The sequence below is a fragment of the Delphinapterus leucas genome, chromosome 2 (assembly GCF_059928025.1).
Source record: "Delphinapterus leucas isolate spDelLeu-1000000601 "Yukka" chromosome 2, BTC_Dleu_Yukka2, whole genome shotgun sequence".
Taxonomy (NCBI): domain Eukaryota; kingdom Metazoa; phylum Chordata; class Mammalia; order Artiodactyla; family Monodontidae; genus Delphinapterus; species Delphinapterus leucas.
The window spans coordinates 5,417,461-5,436,658 of record NC_143130.1 but is presented as its reverse complement, the minus strand read 5'-3'; the positions used below and the strand labels follow the sequence as shown (position 1 = coordinate 5,436,658).

Genomic DNA, 19,198 nt, shown 5'->3' with positions numbered 1-19,198 from the left:
GAAATCTGACTTTTCTTTCAATTTGAGAAAGAAAAACCAGCTGGCAACGTGGTTGACTGAATAGACAATCAATCTCACTCTTTTCTCCAACCAACCATTTGGTTATAACACAAAGAAATGTTAAATAAAATTATAACCAAAATATATTTGATTCATAGTCCAACTTAATGGAAAGAAAGGAGATCTCTAAGAACTATAAACAATAAATGTACTCAAATTCCAAGGGGTATCTTAAACTGAGTGTGTCGGTCGAAGAGGATATAGAATCAAGATGTGGGCCCCAGGAGTTGTGGTTTGAGGTTTGATGATCAGGCAAAAAGAGAACATATGGCCTTTGACCTCCACAAAAGCAAGGGCTTTTACATAAAGTTCAGAATCTAAAAAGACTGCCATATTAGTGAAATGGACTAGAAAAACTCTAATGGCCCAGAGAAGCAGCAAGGAGGAGTACTGTCTGTCTTCAGCTGAATTTTCAGGTACAAACTGAATGTCACAGATACAAATCTAGCACAAAACATTAGCAAATTTTGTTTAGTAATATGTCCAAAATACACATGATGGCCAAGTAGGGTCTATCCCAGAAATGAAAGGATGGTTTAACAAGAGAAAAATCTTTTAATACAATTTTTCACATTGACACATTAAAGTAGGAAAAAATAGGATCATCTCAATAGATGCAGAAAAACCATTTGCCAAAATCTGACAGTAAAAAAAAAAAAAAAACTTTTTGTACACCATGAATTGAAGAGACTTCCTTTAATGTGATAAGGAGTATTTATTGAAAACCTACGAGAAGCCAGTATATTTAACAATGAAATGTTACAGGCATTCACATTAAGGTCAGAAACAAGATGCTGTCATCCCTTGCATTTGACATTATGATGGTGGCCTTAGCTAGTGAAATAAGACAAGAAAAAGAAATCAAGAATTGGGATTGAAAGAGAACAATTGCTATCAATTTGCAGAAGATATGACTGTTTACACAGAAAAACCACAGGTAATTTACAGACAAAATACTAAAACTAATAAGAGTCTAGCAAGATCTGTGGGCTAAAGTTTGATGTATTAAAATTTAAAAATTCCTAGATATAGGCAACAACCAGCTAGAAAGTATAATTAAAAATGCCTCATTGACACTGCCAACAAAACCAATAAATAAACCTAGAAATACATCTAACAAAATATATGTGAGATCTTTATGGAAAATGTCATTAAAAAATTTATGTATTATGTTATTGCCAGAGTTGGAGAGCTTATCATAAGTCTTACCTGTAAAGGAATACTGTGCATGGAATCCAACATGTTCTACATGTTCATTGGTGACAAAGTGTATCCATACCTGAGGATAAGGTATAACCAGTGGCATGCTAGGTTCTGAAGCTCCACAAAGTCTCCATATTGGAAGCCCATCAGCATTACCTGAGCAGAATAACACACCAGTGTCACCATATATATATCTTTTGAAAAATATATCCAATGAATTCAGTAGGAAAAAATAATAAAAAAAAATTTAAGCTATTACATTGATGCACATTTAAATTCTGGTTTAATAGCAGACATTTCACAAACCTCCTTTCTATCTTTCTCAACTACAAAGGAAAGAGTGCCTCCAATGGGTAAAAAAGAATGCTTTTTTTGGTATGGGCCTCTTTCTCTATCATAGGTGTCATTTTGTTCCAATTCATGTTTTCATAATTATTGTTTAGCATATCTAAACAGAGACACAACTGTTAAAAAACTTTAAAAAAAACTTTTGGCTGTGCTTTTTTTTTTTTTTAAGGAGTAAAAAACACAATACTAATAGTGACAAAATACATCAGCAAGATAAAAGTGATAATTACCTAAAATTTTAATAATTTCTTCACTGTATTTAATCAACTAAAATGAATGGGATATTCCATACTCAAGCTAAGAACTATCAGATTTGGAGCTATTTTTGTGAATATTATTTTCCCAGTAATTTGATGATCATTTACTGCTCACACTTATCTCCTCACTGTTTAGTCTGTCAGACAACATCACTGACCTTAAAAGTCAACAAAATATAGTATTCTAACTGTCTCTAAAATGAGGGAATCGAGAGATTGCATTTAACTGAATGAAATTTGATAGATAGCTGCTCTGTTTGATTCTATAAGCCAGTGGTTTTGAACTAAGCAGAGGGGCTGAGGATTTATCAGAATCCCATGCAGAACATTCTCAAACTACAACTTCCATTTCCCTCATAAGCCTTTTCTAGGTTCATCTACCTCCAAGAGGCCAGATGATTCTTCTGCTGAGGCAGTTGGTCTGTGACCATAAACTTTATCAAATTCTCTTTCTGCCCTCCATGTTCCCAAAGCCAGCATCAATTTCTACAGTTGCCCCAGTACATTGTCACCAGCAAACTGCATTAGCGTTCAGCCTCCTTTTCTTTAAATTTTGCAATAACATGGAACCCAGTGAGCCTTAGACAGCATAGCTGATATGTTGATATACTGTTACTTTTCTCCCTCTTTTTTTTTTTCTTTAGGGGGAAAAGAGTGCCAATGTAACACTGGGGACAATTCAATAGATAACTTGTGCTTCCACTATAGAAAAGAACTAAAATGGATTTATCAGCCATGAATGCAGATTTTTAAAAAATTCTTAAGATGATTATAGTTTACCAGGTATAGCTCAATCCATTTCTATTATGAAAACAAAGACAAACTTGACTGCTTTGGGGATAATTTCCTAACCAGCTTCTATGTGCTTTTCCGTTTAATGCATTGCGAAGTTTCTTTAGACTTCTAAGGCCTAAGGAGAATTCCACGGCCTCTTCTGTGAATCCTATAAATTCAGGAAACCACCAGCACACATTCTGACCATGTTACGTTCTAGTCTCTGAAGAAAGAAGTTTTGAGTAGATGAGAGTTGAAGGGACCACTTGAACTCATTAACAGAGCAAAGACAAACCAGAACCTCTCCTGGGTAAATGTCACATCAACTGAGACATAGGGTCTAGTTGAAAACACTGATCCATCTCATTCCTTGTTTATAGGGCATGTTGTCCCCAGCTGGGCACGTGCAGAATGATGGCTTTGTCTGAACAATGTTCTTCTGGATCTTATATACAATACATACATTTACAGCCCTTTGTCTCCCTTCATTGCTGGTGGCCTCCAGCCATAAGAAGGCTGCAGGTGAATGGGAGAACGTGCTCCTTGATTGGACTCACCCACTCGGAACTCAAGGACATCAAACTGACAGTCCTGGTGACTTTCTAGGTAAAAATCCTCAAAATGAATGTAAATGGAGGAGTTTCCCTGGTGTGGATTGCTGAGCGTCCATTCGCAGTTTAGGTTTCTTGAGTAATTACTGACTCCATCGTAGCCAGGAGAAGTAAAGTTTCCCACAGCGGAATTTGTAAGGGACCCACCACACACTAAGAAAACAGAAGGCAACAGAGAAAGTAGTTGTCAGATCCATGCCATAGCAGAAGATACAAAGAAGACAGAAAAAAATAACTACAGCAACCACAGCAGCTTCTTATTGCTTTGATTTGTTTCTCTAGATGAAGTCAGGTCAGGGCTGTGGGTGGGGGGCTGCCTCCTCATGCCGCCTACAGAAGTGGTTTCTGTGGATTTAGAAAGAAAGATGTACAAAAATAAGCAGCTTCTTTATTTTCCTGAAGATGTAGATTAGGTGGGTGGGGTTTGGCTATGTGTCAGTATCTCCTAATGTGAGCCTGTTGTTCATTAACATTTAATTTAGAGCAATATCTAAATATAATGGTGGTCCCGATGGCTATTGTTTGGCAATCTTCCACCTGACCCGAGAATTTAATTGGATAAAACAGATAATATAACATTGGCATTCCAATGAATTGGCTCCTTTTTAATAGGGAACGAATGCTCCCTGTATCAATGAAATAACTTAAAGGTCTTAAAAAAATATTCAGTTCCACTCTTCCTAAATTCTAAAGCTCTTAGATAATAACAACAATCCAGAAAGTAGGAGGATATTTACAATAGAAAGGCCACATCTTGCTAATTTTAAACGCTCTGTATCGTATGTGAACCCCTCAGTCACGTACGCTGGAAATCTGTATAAGGATGGATGGATGCCTAAGAAACAATAAAATCCGTGTGTCTTCAATTACTTTACTTACTCTCCGGGAGTAAGCTGCCCCTCAAGAGGTAGTTATCCTCTTCCAGGATAAAAGAGTTGCCCAAGGGCTGCGGGACTGGCAACCAACTATTATGGCGACACTGCATGGAACTGAGCTAGAAGCTCTTCTAACAGCATTTTCTAAATTTTCTAATTCACAACAGCAGTTTTCTTTCCAAAACTAGAGGTTTCTGTCTTCTGTTTTGGGGGTTTTGTGGTTGGGTTTTCTATCTGGTTATGTTTGTCTTTTGTGGAAGATCCGAGGTGTGACTTTGATCTCTAAAGGGGACATTCATGGCTCCACTGCTGTCGGCAGTAGCTGTGGGACACCTGCAGCGCAGACGATAACACAGGTGTATTTGTAACATCCTCTATTACCTGCGTCTTCACTGGACGTATAGGAGGCAGAGAAGCCTCCATATGGCCTGGATCCATCAGTGAAATAAACAACCTTCATTGTATTTCCCGAAGATTTGATCTCATTGGTACCATTCATGCTGCTACACAGTTTCTCTAGCTGGGGTGAGTTACTTCTAATGCCATTAAATACCTGTCGGAAAAAATAGTTTAACCTTTAGACACAGTCCATCTGACTGAGTATTTCCTAGGAGGTTACGTTCCCAGACCAGACACAATTCCTTCTAAGAAAACTCTGTGCTAAAATGAATTACTTAACAGTATGGGCACTTAGCCCAGTGCCACAAGCCACCATGTTACCTGGAGCACATTTTGTGGCCTCAGGGTCATTGCACTAAAATGGAAGTATTGCAGTCATGCCCTCCTGCCATGTGGTGACAAGTGAAAAACCGCTGTGCTCTTTGCAACTGGAAACTGTCATCAAAATGTAAAGAAGCTATGCCAACACGCTCACATCTTAGTTCACAGAGTTCACTGGGGAACAATTTTGTTTAACAATCCATCAGGACCTTTGATATTTGGAAAGAAGGCTTAAATGTTAATCTCTGATGATCTGAAGTATAGAAGAACTCAATTTTTTTTTTTTTTTTTTCGGTACGCGGGCCTCTCACTGTTGTGGCCCCTCCCGCTGCGGAGCACAGGCTCCGGACGCGCAGGCCCAGCGGCCATGGCTCACGGGCCCAGCTGCTCCGTGGCATGTGGGATCCTCCCAGACCGGGGCACGGACCCCTGTCCCCTGCATCGGCAGGTGGACTCTCAACCACTGCGCCACCAGGGAAGCCCAAGAACTCAAATATTTTTAAATGCCATTTTTTTATTGGAGTATAATTGTTTTACAATGTGTTAGTTTCTGCCGTACAATGAAGTGAATCAGCTATATGTATACATATATCCCCTCCCTCTTGGACTTCCCTCCCACCCAAGTAATTTTAAAAATCAATCTCAATATAATAGTTCTTTCCTAATTAGTCATGCATTCAAAGCTTCAATTTTCTTTCTGGTTTGAATTTTTTAAAATGGATTAGAGTATTGTGGACTCCAAAATATCAAACAACTCCAGTTATGCACATAGCTATGATAATTGGCAAAATGTTATTCCGCTTCTTTACAAAACCAAGGGAATACTTTAGCACAGCTCAAGAAAGATCCAGAAGTAAGTAAACAATAATAGATTGAGCGAGTGATAGCCCTGTTTCTAAAAAGGCCTCGAATGGCTTACGATTAGAAATAATGAGGCAGAGTATGACACTAAGAGCTACGGACAAGGATAATGTATTCCATAACAAAAGCTGTACGCTTTTTTATTTACTGTAATTGATCATTAAATTTTGTTCTTCGGGGGCTTCTGGTTTAAAGTGACTTCCGGCTCATAGGACAGGACACAGAGCTTCCTATCATTTACTGAGCATGGACAAAACGCCAGACTCTGCTAATAACCCACTGGGATTACCTTATCCAATTAGCAAAACAACCTCTCAGACATATATTACCCCTGTTTTCCAGATTAAGACACTAGAATTCAGAACGATTATGCAATTTGCCAAAATTCAAAGAGCCAGTAGTAATAAAATTGGGATTCAAATTATCCCTCTGATTCCAAACCATGAAGTAATGCATAAGGAAACAGAAAGTGACAAGTATTTCAATAATTCTAAAAACAGGAATGGGCAACACACTGCCAGAATCAAAACGGATTATCCACAACTAAAAGGCTAATGGAATATGTGCAAAACCATGATCAATGGCCTTTATCCCATTGACAGAGGCAACCGGACATGGGAAGTGCTTGTGGGTGCATCTTAGGGTAGTCAGTCAAGGAACAGAAAAGAGATCAGTGTGGTTGGGTCCTAGTGAGCAAAAGAGGAGGGGGGTTTGAGATAAGACACATGGGTAGAAGAAGGAAGGGGCAGCAGATAATGTAAGTCCAGTTGGGGCATTGTGAAGATGTGGGACTTCCCTCTGAGTGAGAAAAGAAGCCATTAGAGGCTTTTCAAGGAAAGCCTCATGGTCTGATTTAGGTTTAAACCCATCACACTGGCTGCTGTGTCGAGATGCAGAGAGACAAGGGTGGAAGTGGAGACCAGTTGGAAGTTATTAAAATAAATCTAAATGAGTGGTGATGGCGGTCGCAGTGGATGTAGTGAGAAGTAGTTAGATTCTGGATCTCTTGCAAAGATCTAGCCGAGCGAGCTTGCTTATGGGTACAGTTTAAGGATGTGAAAGAAAGAACTCCAAAACAGACATCAAGGCTTTGGACCTGAGCAACCAGAAGTTTGGAACAGTTATTTACTGAGATAACAAAGACTGCAGAAAGGGCAAGTTGGGTGGAGAATATACTAATATTCGTCTACAGTTAATACAGTATAAACATACGTGTATCTGTCGTTCACAGTTACCACTCACGGATTTCATTAGCTTTCTTTTGCTAAGGGAAGCTAAGAATACTAAGGGTATTATACTTATACTTAAATATAATATTATACTCAAATATAGTATTTGAGATTATACTGAGGGTATGATCTCAAAGCATGGGCTCGGCAACCTGGAAGACAGTCGACCTTGGTCTTCCAGAGGGGTCACTCGGCACAACCAGCAGAGAATGGTAATTATGCAGGACCACCCATCTGCTTACAACCTTTGGTGGTGGCTTGTCCTGTGACTCTGGTCCCAACCATAGGCTTAACTTTTCGGTTTACGCAGGTTTTTCCATGTGTAATGATCATTTGCTTGAAAATTTATCCTGCCTATGACCCTGGTAGAGGTTGAGACAACTAACAGTCTCTTAAAACAGCTTTTATAAAAATTATGGCAAACATTTATTGTGACTTTGTTCTACCTAAAATACTTAGAATTTGTGTGAGATACAGTTGCACGGAGGGGAATATTCCTGACCTAGTTTTCTGACTGTGATTTATGGGTCAATAAACTCCTTAAACAACGGACTATAATATTCCTAACAGCAGGGGACACTTACTGTCACATGCTCACTGCTGCAGAATGGATGGTCTTCTAGCCTCAGGTTGTCAAAAGTGAGGGTCACCCGCTGTCCTTCCTGCACAGTGATTCTCCATTCACACATCCAGCCATGAGGATTGGGGTTCAGGTAGTTAGGAGAAGTGAAGGTCCCAGCAGGGCCCTGGAGATCCCCACCACATGCTGAAGGCGGGGGGGGGGGGAAAGAAAGAGAGAGAAGAAAACAAAACCCAAAAACCTAAGAAAACTTCCAATCCAATCCTATAAGGAATGTTCTCAAAAGTAAAGCATTTTTTTTTTATTGTCCCACTAGACAAAATCAGTGCTCTTATTTATCACTGTATGTACACAAGGACTATCTCTGATATTCAATATTTAACCTCTGCTTCCATAGACGGTAGTTCACTGGCAGCCTTTTGTCATCATGGCCCAAGAAATATGAGAGTCCAGTAAGTGCAGTAATCGTCAGAGTCAGGAAAATCAGAGGGCTAAAGTCATCATCCAGTTTTTTCAAGACAAGATCTTTATTTCACCCGAGCTTGTCAGGGAATTTGGAATGCAAATTCTGAGTGACTCGAGCACCAACAGACTGGCTTTCTTAAGATGAGGAACGCGGCTCTCACCTCCTGACACCCCTCACAGCATTAGATCCGTTCCTTTGTAACACTGATTGCAGTTGTGATTTTTCATCTATTGGTGTGACTATTTGATTAATGTCTGCCTCTCCGCTAAACTAGTAAGGCCCAGGAAGACAAGGGTCACGGTGTCTTTGTTTAGTTATTGTCACACCAGTGCCTAAGAGGACTGTCTATCCAATGTAGGTGCTCAATTATATATATATATATATATATAAAATGAATCAAAGAACATACCTTCCACGCTGGAGTCAAACCGTAGTCTGAATCCTGAGGCAGTGAGAGAGCCGTCTGTGACAAACCTGACCAAAGCAACATTGCCAGAAGTATCTATGCTGTCAGGAATGGTGTTTCCACAGTATCTGCCCAATAGATTACCTGTGAGAGTCAAATAATTAAGTATTTATATGTCCAGGTGATTGATTTCATTTCACCTCTACTTGAGAAATTCTGCATGTACGAAGAAAAAAATAATAATAGATAAGACCCTGGCCAGGAAGAAATGGTGACCTCTGGCAAGAGAAGCAGGTCAAACATGAATAAAAATCAATATATTCAAGTATATGAGGAAGTGTAACAAAAACAGCAACCAATCAGAGCCGAGGGCAGCAGCACAACGAGGAAGGCTGCCCATGTGGTCAGTGAAGTGGTCCAAGGCGACAGAGTGACAAGCATCCGCCTCATAATATTTCCAGGGTATGTTACCGTTTCCCTCCTTACCTTACAGGATGCCCCTCAAACATCTGAGCATGGCCCTGGAAGGTCTCCCTGGAAGAGGATGCCTTCCAGACACAGTGCTCTCTCAGTGTGGTCTCAGGATAGGCTATTTAATGACACCAGGGCTTTGGGCACCACTGTTTCAGGGCTAAGAACTGAGGGAGAGAAAACCTGGCACTGTCCAGAGCTGACTGATCTGCACTTCTCCGCAAAAAAAAAAAAAAAAAAAAAGTCTTGCCTTACTTGGAAGTGAGGAAATTTCAGAGGCTGAGTGAGTAACCTGTGAAAATAGATAACCCCAAAAGACAGCAGACATATCTCACTGACCAGACGTGTGGTTTTCCCAGATCTCCACGAAGTCTCGTTCACAGCCAGATGAATCCTGAAGGCTAAAGCCTTCAAAGCGGATGGTGAGATAATGTCCCGAGGGTCCCTGGAGATGCCACTCACAGAACAAGTCGTCTGCATACGGAAGCGTTGGGTACCCGCTGCTTTCAATGACTCCACTTTGCCCTGTCACCCTTCCTCCACACTCGGCTGCAGAAAAAGAGCAATATTCTATCACAGGTTTTCTTTTTTTTAATTCAACCAGCACATTTAAAAGCTTTTAGGTGCCAAGTGAACATGAACTGAAGTTTTAAAAATACTGAAAAGGTATGAAATGAAATCTGCTATTGGTGTACAGAGAAATGATACCACAAGTCCAATCTAATAATGGGAAAGGGAAGATGGAAAGATGTTGAATGGCATATTCTGTAACGGCTCATGAATTCTCTTGGGACACTATGTAAGAGCTATTAGCTGCAAGTAGGTTTCATTCCAGAACTAACTGAGAGATTGATAAGGGCCTGCCTAGTACCCTGTGTTAGTGATTCTGTAGACTAAGTCCTAGCTCAGCTAAAAACAATGCTGTGGTCGATTAGTCATGCCTACCATTTCTGGTTTATCAAATAAACGGGTTACTGTAGTAATGGGTATCTCAGGGCCTTGAAAATTACTATCCAATTATTTCTTATCAGCTGGATGTGGGAGATTGAATTATATACAATTTGCCTCAGGCTATAAAATGACCCATGGTGTAGGTTAAATATTGTTACAACTAGGCTTTTCAAGTTTTGAACGCATTAAATATGTTTGGTTAGTGTTCAGACCCAACAGATACTAAATTCTATGTAATTGTGACCATATTGTAGTGAATCTTCAGAATGCATTATTTATTACTCATTTTTTAAAGGAAGGAAATCAAAACGTTGAATGAATGACCTGGCGCTAGACACTTAGGGGAAACAACATCTCAATTATCTATTAATGTTGAGGAGGTCAAAGTCACTGTTCTAAAAATAGTTATTTGATTACTAAAGAGTTTTACATTTTAATATTGTACATATTTCACGACAAGAGGAAGAAACAAGAATTTAACTGGATACGTTTTTCACTAACAAGTTAGGGAAAAATACAAAATATTCAAGTTTACTAAAAAGAGTATTTTTAAATGGAAATTAAAGTAAAAATTAAAATTGATAAATGACTTTGTGGTTTTAAACATTCACATTCCTAACTTATTTCTATCATTAAAATAACTGTGAAAATTAGGCAGATAGAAAGGCTTCTTTAAAAATGGCATGATCATTTCAAAAGTTTTAATGCAATTATTCTGTCACTACTTTCTTATTGAATATAAAAATGTTGTTACCTATGGAATACTTGGCCTTGAATCCCACGTGAGTGGGGCTGCTGTCAGACCGGAATCTCAAATACATCAGCTCTCCTGAGGACAACTGACTGGCGGGCAGAGAAGCTCCACAGAACTTGGAAAGCATCGGTGCATTTGAATCAGCACCGTCTCGCAACTCAAGGTAACTGGACGTACAGCTACAGTGGAAAGAAAATTCTGTTTAGTTTGCAAAGTCTATGGCTTTGACATATTTTGATAATAAAGATTTCACTTTCTCCAAGGGCATTATTAAATCGTCATTTCTGTAGCGCTATGTACACAACACAGCGTAGACACTATGACAGAGTCAGTGTCGGTGGTGTGTCACTTCAAAATGCCATATGATATTTTTCTGAATTACACACTCCAGTTTGTAGCTGAAAAAGACAGGTTTTACATGTACCACAATGAAGAATATGTACTCGCCTTCCATATTCTGTCGGTCTTAGAAATGTAAAGATCACTCTCGAATCAACCCCTAGGAATGTCAAAACACAAGGATTTTGTTTCACACGATGTTATGACACATTTCACATGACAAAGGTGAACTCTCTCTTGATAGCTATGTAACCGGGGCTAAGGGAGAATCTCAGCTGGAATTTTCCGTGTCCCTAAAAGGGGACAAGTATTTACCCAGTATTTCTTGAGAAAGTCAACCAGCCAATTAATGCTCAGTGAGGGGAGAGTGGCATTATATCAGGAGTCCAGAACTGGAAAGCAAAAGCTCTCATACCTAAGCTTTGCACCCTGCACGCATTCATGTGGATGTACACACGTTTGTTAAATAAAGAGAAAGATACAGATTTTTTTCAATCTAGGTAGTTATTCCATCTGTGTTCAACATAGTCAGACAAACCCTCTGGTTTGTAATCTTTAAAGATTCTTACTAAACAGAGATTGGGAAATCGTATTGTCCTTGCTTTCGTCCTGTTTCTGACACTGGTGACCCCGGGTGTCACAAATTTCTATTTGTTAAACAGATACTTTATCATTTATGACACTGAGTATGGGGCTGGCCGAATAAATATTCGTCTACCAGAGACACTCTCTTTTTCCTGTGGGAGGAAGAGCGGATAATATAAATCTCAGACAGCCACCCTCCGTGTCTCTCGGAGGATGTGCACAGGGTCAGGAGGGACAGTGTCTGTTTACACCATCTGCTCAGCTGATGGGTGAGTGTCCGGCAGGCAAGGTTTTCAAGCTCCAGGTGTTAAGCATTTCCCTTCCCCGTCCCTAGATTTCCTTTGCCGTATATGCTGCTGAGCGAAGAAGAAGGAAATTGTTCTGAGATGTGACAGCTGAAAAATACTAACTCTGGGTAGGAGGAAAATTAAACGGAGGTGACCTACTTGGGTGTTACTTCGACATTGAATTGATCTTCAAACTGCAGCCTTATGAGCTTCCCCGGAGGAGCAGCTATGAGCCAGCTGCAGTCAGCGTGCTGTGGATAATTGCTGGGGTGGTTGGGGGAGGTTACGTATCCAGCAGAATCCGCATCGTGGATGTAGATATTGCCCCCACAGGCTGTCAGGAAACACAGTTAAATCAACCTACCATCTGGAGACAGAGGATGCAGGCGACTGCCACCTCCATTTTTAAAGGTCTCTTTATCTGTACCTCCAATCTTAATTTCCTTTCATCTGGAATTATCCTCCTTTTCTTTTTAAAGCAAATACATTCTGAATTTGCTATCAAGGGAGCTATCACATGTATCACTTTTTAACTCGCCAAACCATATGTTCTCATTGGAAATTTCACTCCTTCCTAAAGCCAACCAAAAGATTATGGTGCATGGTGCGTGCAGTAGCACATCATGGAAGCATAACGATATACCCACCACTTTGATAAGCATGTAAAGGCACCAGCACTTTAACTGCCCCCTGACCATTCAGGTCAATAGACTGATGTTTAAAAGACTAAGCAGATATACATTTTGTACAACTCTGTGGACATTCACTCCTTATGTTTCTTTGGGATTTAGGTGCATCTGAAGAGCAAGAGATGAATGGTATAAGAAATTTTATGAGCCAGTTTTTTTGAGAAGATAATGAGCTTTTAATACTTTTTTAAAAAGCCCAAAGTGTTAAGTAAAAATACTTTCCTTTTATCAATAAACATTTTTTTTGGCAATCTCAGCAAACAAACCACGTAAGAACAATCTGGGTACTTACAATGCCAATGGAGTTAACCTGTTCAATAACTTAGCCTCACAGATACTGAATCTGCTAAATTCTATTGACATTTGTTTCCAACATCATTCAGCCACTTAAGGGCACATCCTGAGTTGTGCCATTACCTAGAACTCCTTCATCTCTGAAACCCTAGACGTTGAGCTCCTTTGACTGCCTTTAACTCCCTTGCTCCTGGTCTTTCCTTCAGATGCTCCTTGCAAAACCCTAATTCGGTGGTTGTGTTCCATTCAAACCATTCGTGGAAATTGATGCCACAACACATGCACGTTCTCCGCTCTCGACACTGCTAAGCCATCCTCCCATTTCCTCAGATAGATGACAACAGCTGTATAAAACCAACTCGACTCCCCAAACCCTTCGTCCTCCCCGTTCCCTCTGTCATCTCAGCATGCTACTCTGAGTCCTCTTTTAGAAAGGAGAAGTCAGATGAGAAGTCCCTCAATTTTTTACCCCTTATTTGTTACCATCCTTAAAAATTCATCTACATCTCTACCCTCCTTTATTTCTCCCTGTACGCTGCCTTCATGTATCTCGGGGTTGGTCTCCCAATCCATTCTGTCTCTTTAGGGACCCTGCTCTATTTAATCCCTCCATTTATCCTGTGCTTTTAATCTCATTCTCTCCCTCTCTCTCTCTCTCTCTCTCCTTTCCCTCCCCCCTCTCTCCTCCGTGATACTTTTACCTTTCCACATATCACGAGCTCAAGTAATTTACAGCCACTTTCTTTACGTCCTCCTTCCCCCTTCACTCGTCAACCCTCTGAAAGCACTCTTTTCCTGGTCCCCCATCACCCTACAGTCACTTTACCCAAAGATGTTTGAAATCATTATTCTGTATCCACAGCAGTTAACGTGTTGACCACACCTTCCTTCTCTACATTGTTGCCCCTGAGCTTCCTGGACATTAGCTCTTCTCCTCCTCCTTTCATCCCTCTCACCATTTCTCCTCTGGTCCTTGGGTGCCTCTTTCCAGGCCTTTCCTGGCATTGCTGGAGGTCCCCAGGAATCCCCCTGCAGGCCCTTCATCTTCTCAGTATAAATAATTTCCTGGCTAAGGTCATCCACCCTCGTGACTTAAACTGCAACCAGTCTTCTAACAGTTCCCGTATTTCAAGATTCAGCCCAGATCCCTGTTCTGACCTCCAGACTCCTGGTCCAGTGCAGGGGTCTATTGGACATCCCGAGGGGACATCATTCAGAGATTTCAAACCGAGCATGTCCCAGACTGCCCTTACTACCTAGCCGCCGCCCAGAAGTCCGTATACAACTGCGTGACCCTCTTCTTACTGACCACCTCGTTTTCTCCTTAATACTTGTTGCCATATGACACGCTGCATCTCTTATTTCTCATCTGCATTTTAACACTGAAATTAAGCTCCATGGGGACATGGATTTTATTCGTTTACTGCTATATCCCCGGGGCCTAGCATAGTGTCTGTCACACGGCAAGTTCTTAATAAATGTTTGTGGGATAAATGGATCCACCAGCCAGAAACCTGGGGGTCACCTATGGCACCCTCCTGTCCCACATCCAAATCCGCTCAATTCCGTATTTATAATCTCTCTCAATATCCCTTGTCTTCTGCATGCTTATTGCCATTGCCTTTGTCCAGGACCTAATAATTCCTCCCTGAATTACTCTTTCACCGGCTCTCTCCACCTTCGTCTCTCCCCCTCCATGTGTTTTCAGTACCACTGCCACACAGGTGTTTCTGATCTGATAGTGCCATTTGTGTTTTGGATTAAAACCTTCCAAGGGCCCCCACTGCCTTCCAGTGAACATCTTAACTCCTTTTGGTGCCGCCCTCATGATTCCTGCCTGCTTCACCACCATGATGTTTAGCTCCTTTTGACTCTCTTCTCCAGCAGTTGTGAACTCTTTCAAATTCACGGAAATGCCTTGTTATCGCACAGCCATCGAGACTTGATATGTTGTCACCTCCTCTCTTCACTGACTGGCAAATCTCTGTCAGTTTCCTTCCTCTGGGAGCCTTCTCCCACCCATAGCTCCCGACAGCCCCTCCTTCTAGCCTCATCGTACCGTGTCCTACCTGTGCCTTTGCTTGTATGTCTCCCCCTCTGCACTGAACTCCCCAACAGACTTGGTAGTTTGCACAGTGTGAAGCCCTTTGTAAATGTTCAATTAATTAATTAGAATGTCAATCAGTCCAGTGAGAATAAAAGCATGGAGCACAGGGACACAGAACTCTCAATCAACCGTACTGAAGGAGTGTCCTTGGAGAACGATGGTGTAGGACAAGGCTAATTCGATGCCACAAGTTGTTCACTGAATAACATGTGTTAAAAGCTGAGAAACTGAAGTGGCAAAGAAGTTGGTGTGCTGGAAAGATAGATGGGGAAGTAGAACTGACTGTAGTTATAGGAAATGGTTGAATCAGAAAGTTGAGAGAAACAAAGAGTGATCATATCGCAACAGGTTTTGAAATCAAAAGACTTTTAAGTCTAATATTGAGGCAGAAAGATGGGGAGACGGTAATGGCCATACCGTTCTTGATGAACAGAGGGTCAAAAAAGCAACGAGTTACAGTGTTTGCAAATCTATAAGGCTCTCTAAAGGCTCAGGACCAGGTGAAATCCTGCCCATTCACAACTCAGCAGCAAAGCTCAGAATGGAGATGGGGAAGGATGAGAAACTCGCTACCTATAAGGCAGCGGTACTGGGGTCACAAAGCTGTACTGGTAAAGGCTCCTTCTAAGCGCCAGAGCTCTGTGGTCTGGGAAGTGGTGAAAGGACATTCCCTGTAGTCATGGAATCTACACGAGGCATTAGATGATTTTCTGTGTCAGTTGGTGGAGATGTACTTCCTCTCCTCTCTTCAAATGAAGACATTCTGCTGACATTTTCAATTCTCATATCATATTTTGGAGAATGTGCGATAAAACATATGTGGCTCAGTTGGATTGATACAGATTTTGAAATATGTCCAGGAATCTGTCATTGAGGTCATAGGGTTATCCTGAAATCCAAATTATCTAATTTTAAGGGGACGAAGACTTACTCTTTACAGACACCACTCCTTCCCTTTTTTGAGGCTATGCTTGTTTACTTATTTATGCAATTAAACATTATCTAAAAATAAATGTCACAAAAATCAAATCATTACAGTAGAATTAAATGTAATTACAATCAAGTATGATTAAGACAAGGTAATTAAGTAAAGATCATTACTGTAATATATAATTAAATGGGTAACAATAGAATCAGAGGATTATACGTTCATTTAAAAAGAAGTACACAGATGATTACAAAACAATGTAATTATCATTCTTATAATGTTTCTATAACTGTATGTAACATAATTAGACATTGCATAATGGAAAAGTCTAAGGAATTTCAGGGGATCATTAAGATCAGCTCAATTTATACTCATGGAGAAGTTCACTTTGTTCATTCTCTTGATATGTGGCCTTGGAACAATCTAAGCCTCAACTTGCTTATCTGAAGAATGGGCACAATGAAGAAAATGTAGTCGTGATGAGATATCAAATGTATCAAGCATAAAGTAAGTGCTTGATAATAGGTAGCTACTCTTATTAACATTATTATTGTTAGTTCAGAAAAAAACTTTACATATTTTTTTCTCAAATCTATTTAAACAAAAAAGGCCAAGCAATTGCAGAAAAAGTACAGACATTATTCTCAGTGAAAATACTTACCTAAACTCTTTGCCTCATATGTGATTTTAAATCCTCGTCCTTCATTACTATTATCAGAAATGAACTGAACAAACATTTGATTATCTGAGGTGAACAGAGTGGACGAAGGTCGACTGCCACAAAAACGCCCATTTCCTCCATGGGGTCCCAAGGGTGGAGAAGAGATATCAGGTCCATTTTTTAGCTGGAAAGACAAATTAAAATTGCACAATTTCCTTCATACTGATAAAGATGAGGTATACAAGTTCTATCAGTTTATAGCCCAGGAGGGGAAACATCATCATTTTGTTTTCTGAATGAAGTGTGTAGAGAAAGTAGTTAGAAAAAGCTGCAAACAACACCTACCACCAAGTAATCCCCCTGGCTGCAAGAAGAGTCTCTATTTGGAATCTGGAAGGGCTGCTCAAAGTGTACAGCGATGGTCAGACCACTCTGAACCTGGACATGCCAAGAGCAGTTGAGGTTGGGAGTGTAGGTCTCTGCATACCTGGGTGACGTGATAATCCCTCTGTCTGCATGCAAGTATCCACCACAACCTTCCCAGGAAGAAACAAAGACAGCACATTTAAATAACACTCACAACCGGATTTTGATACTTTTTCTGTTTGTCTTGAGAATTTTCAAAGTATAGGCAATAGAAATGTGGTTTGAAACTCACTCGGGACCAAAAAATGTTGGAAACAATTAGCGCAACAAGCTTGGATGGAGCACAGGCTCCTCCGTACTCATTTTGTTTTTGTTTCTAAGATACGGATGTAGAAGTAAGCAGTGGAGACAAATCCCTTAACTTTCATGAAGCTTACTTTGTAGAGGAGTCAGACGTACAACAAACACCTACATAATTAATATGTGAGGTGGTGATAAGTTCTACAAAGAAAGATGAACGGGGAGAGGGAAAAGGATCTATACTGCCTGAGGCACTTAGCGAAGGCCACGTTACTGCAGTCATATCCAAGCAGAGACCTGATTGAAATGGGGGATCGCATCCTAAGTGAAGTAAGTCAGACAGAGAAAGACAAATCCCATTTATCATGTTTATGTGGAATCTCAAATACGTCACAAATGAACCTGCCTATGAAACAGAAACAGACTCACAAAGAGAACAAACCTATGGTTACCAAAGGGGAAAGGTGGGGGCAGGGGGCGGGTAGGGATAAATTTGGAGTTTGGGGTTAGCAGATACAAACTACTATATATAAAACAGATAAACAACAAGGTCCTTCTGTATAACACTGGGAACTATATTCAATGTCCTGTGATAAACCATAATGGAAAAGAATATGAAAAAGAGTGTATGTCTATGTATAACTGAGTCACTTTGCTGTACAGCAGAAATTAACACAATATTGTAAATCAACTATACTTCCATAAAATAAATTAAAAAAAGAAAAAGAGAGACGGGGAATCAAGACATAAGACTGTTTGAGAGAAGAGCACTGCAGTCCAGAAAACAGCTGGCGTGAAGGCTGCTGTGTTAGTGGTGCATCACAGAAGTCAGAATGCATGAGGCCAAATGAGAGATCAAAATGGTTAGCCCGGTAGGTCGTGCAGGACACTGCAAGGGCTTATTCTGAGTAAGAAGAGGAACACATTGAAGCATTTTCAGCATCAGAATGGCATGATCTGACTTAACATTTTAAAGACTCACTCTGTCTGCAATACTTAAACTCTAAGGAAGGGCAGGGCAAAGCAGAAGCAAGAGGTCCAGGACGGGGGTGACTTCTTGAGTCCAAGGAGGGTTGACAGACGCCTGGACTAGGGTGGCAGAGCAGTAGAAATGGGGAGAAGTGGTTGGACTCTGGATATACTGCGAGGGTGGGACCATTGTGGTTTGTTGATGAATGGGATTGATGGAGCCAGAAAAGAAGAATCAACGGTGATGCAAGCTTCCTGGCTTAAATAGCTGGAAGAATGTACTTTCCACTTCCTAAAATCGAGAAGAATGTGGAATGAACAAGTCTGGGGCTGGGGGAGGTAATAAATGGTGGGAGGCAAGAGTTAGTTTCCCACATGTTAACTCATACAGCGCGAGCTGTCACGCACATGTCCACGAGCCACGTGACAGAGAGGGAGAAGTTCGAGCTGAGAAGGCAGCGATGCAGTAGACGCTTATTTGCCAGCTGTCAGGGACCGACCAGAGCATCAGTGAGTGAGGGCAGGGAGCTCACACGGCCCGTTAAAACGCAGAGGTGGAAATTTACCTTAGGTCTGTCTAATTCCCAAGCCCATTCTCCTAAACCACTCTGTAGCTGCCCCCCCTTGACTGTGAGGACGACCGTTTATCTTCAATTGGTCCCTACTCTATAAAAGGCATACATAATCCTGGAGAAAACATTCGTTTTTCATGTCTAGATTGATAATCTACTTTAAAATTAGGTTTTTCAGTTAAAAATATGAGAGACTTTAGAAATGTCACATTCTGTGGGCTACTTTTTAACTTTAATCCAGTGTGGGTTGAAAATGATTGTTTGGACTTCACATATTGTCAAGTTTTGAAAGTCTCAATCATACTCCACACGACAGCCTGCCATATATGATGCACATTGTCAGACTCACCAAATTCATATTTCAAGAGCAAACAAACTCTTCCTGCCAACCTTTAAATGAATCATTTCAACCAAGGGGTTTATGACAATACCTCCTACATTACGTTGGTTATTTCTTAGGTTGAAGATAACTCTGACTTACTGCTTCTTTGATGTGTTATGGGTATGTACTGTCTTCTGGTTCCAGCCATCCGCT

At 40.6% G+C, this 19,198-nt stretch overlaps 1 protein-coding gene across 1 annotated transcript in view; it reads right to left on the bottom strand.

The window, feature by feature from the left end:
• Positions 1-19,198, bottom strand: part of CUBN (cubilin) — a 269,760-nt gene that overhangs the window by 72,823 nt on the left and 177,739 nt on the right. The window contains exons 42-51 of the mRNA XM_022580595.3: positions 16,802-16,992; positions 16,457-16,640; positions 11,937-12,111; positions 10,567-10,745; positions 9,201-9,410; positions 8,394-8,534; positions 7,523-7,704; positions 4,510-4,681; positions 3,200-3,406; positions 1,270-1,419 (exon numbers count right to left, since the gene is read on the bottom strand). Of these exons, the coding sequence (XP_022436303.2) occupies positions 1,270-1,419; positions 3,200-3,406; positions 4,510-4,681; positions 7,523-7,704; positions 8,394-8,534; positions 9,201-9,410; positions 10,567-10,745; positions 11,937-12,111; positions 16,457-16,640; positions 16,802-16,992 (1,791 nt within the window). The remainder of the gene's footprint in view (positions 1-1,269; positions 1,420-3,199; positions 3,407-4,509; positions 4,682-7,522; positions 7,705-8,393; positions 8,535-9,200; positions 9,411-10,566; positions 10,746-11,936; positions 12,112-16,456; positions 16,641-16,801; positions 16,993-19,198) is intronic.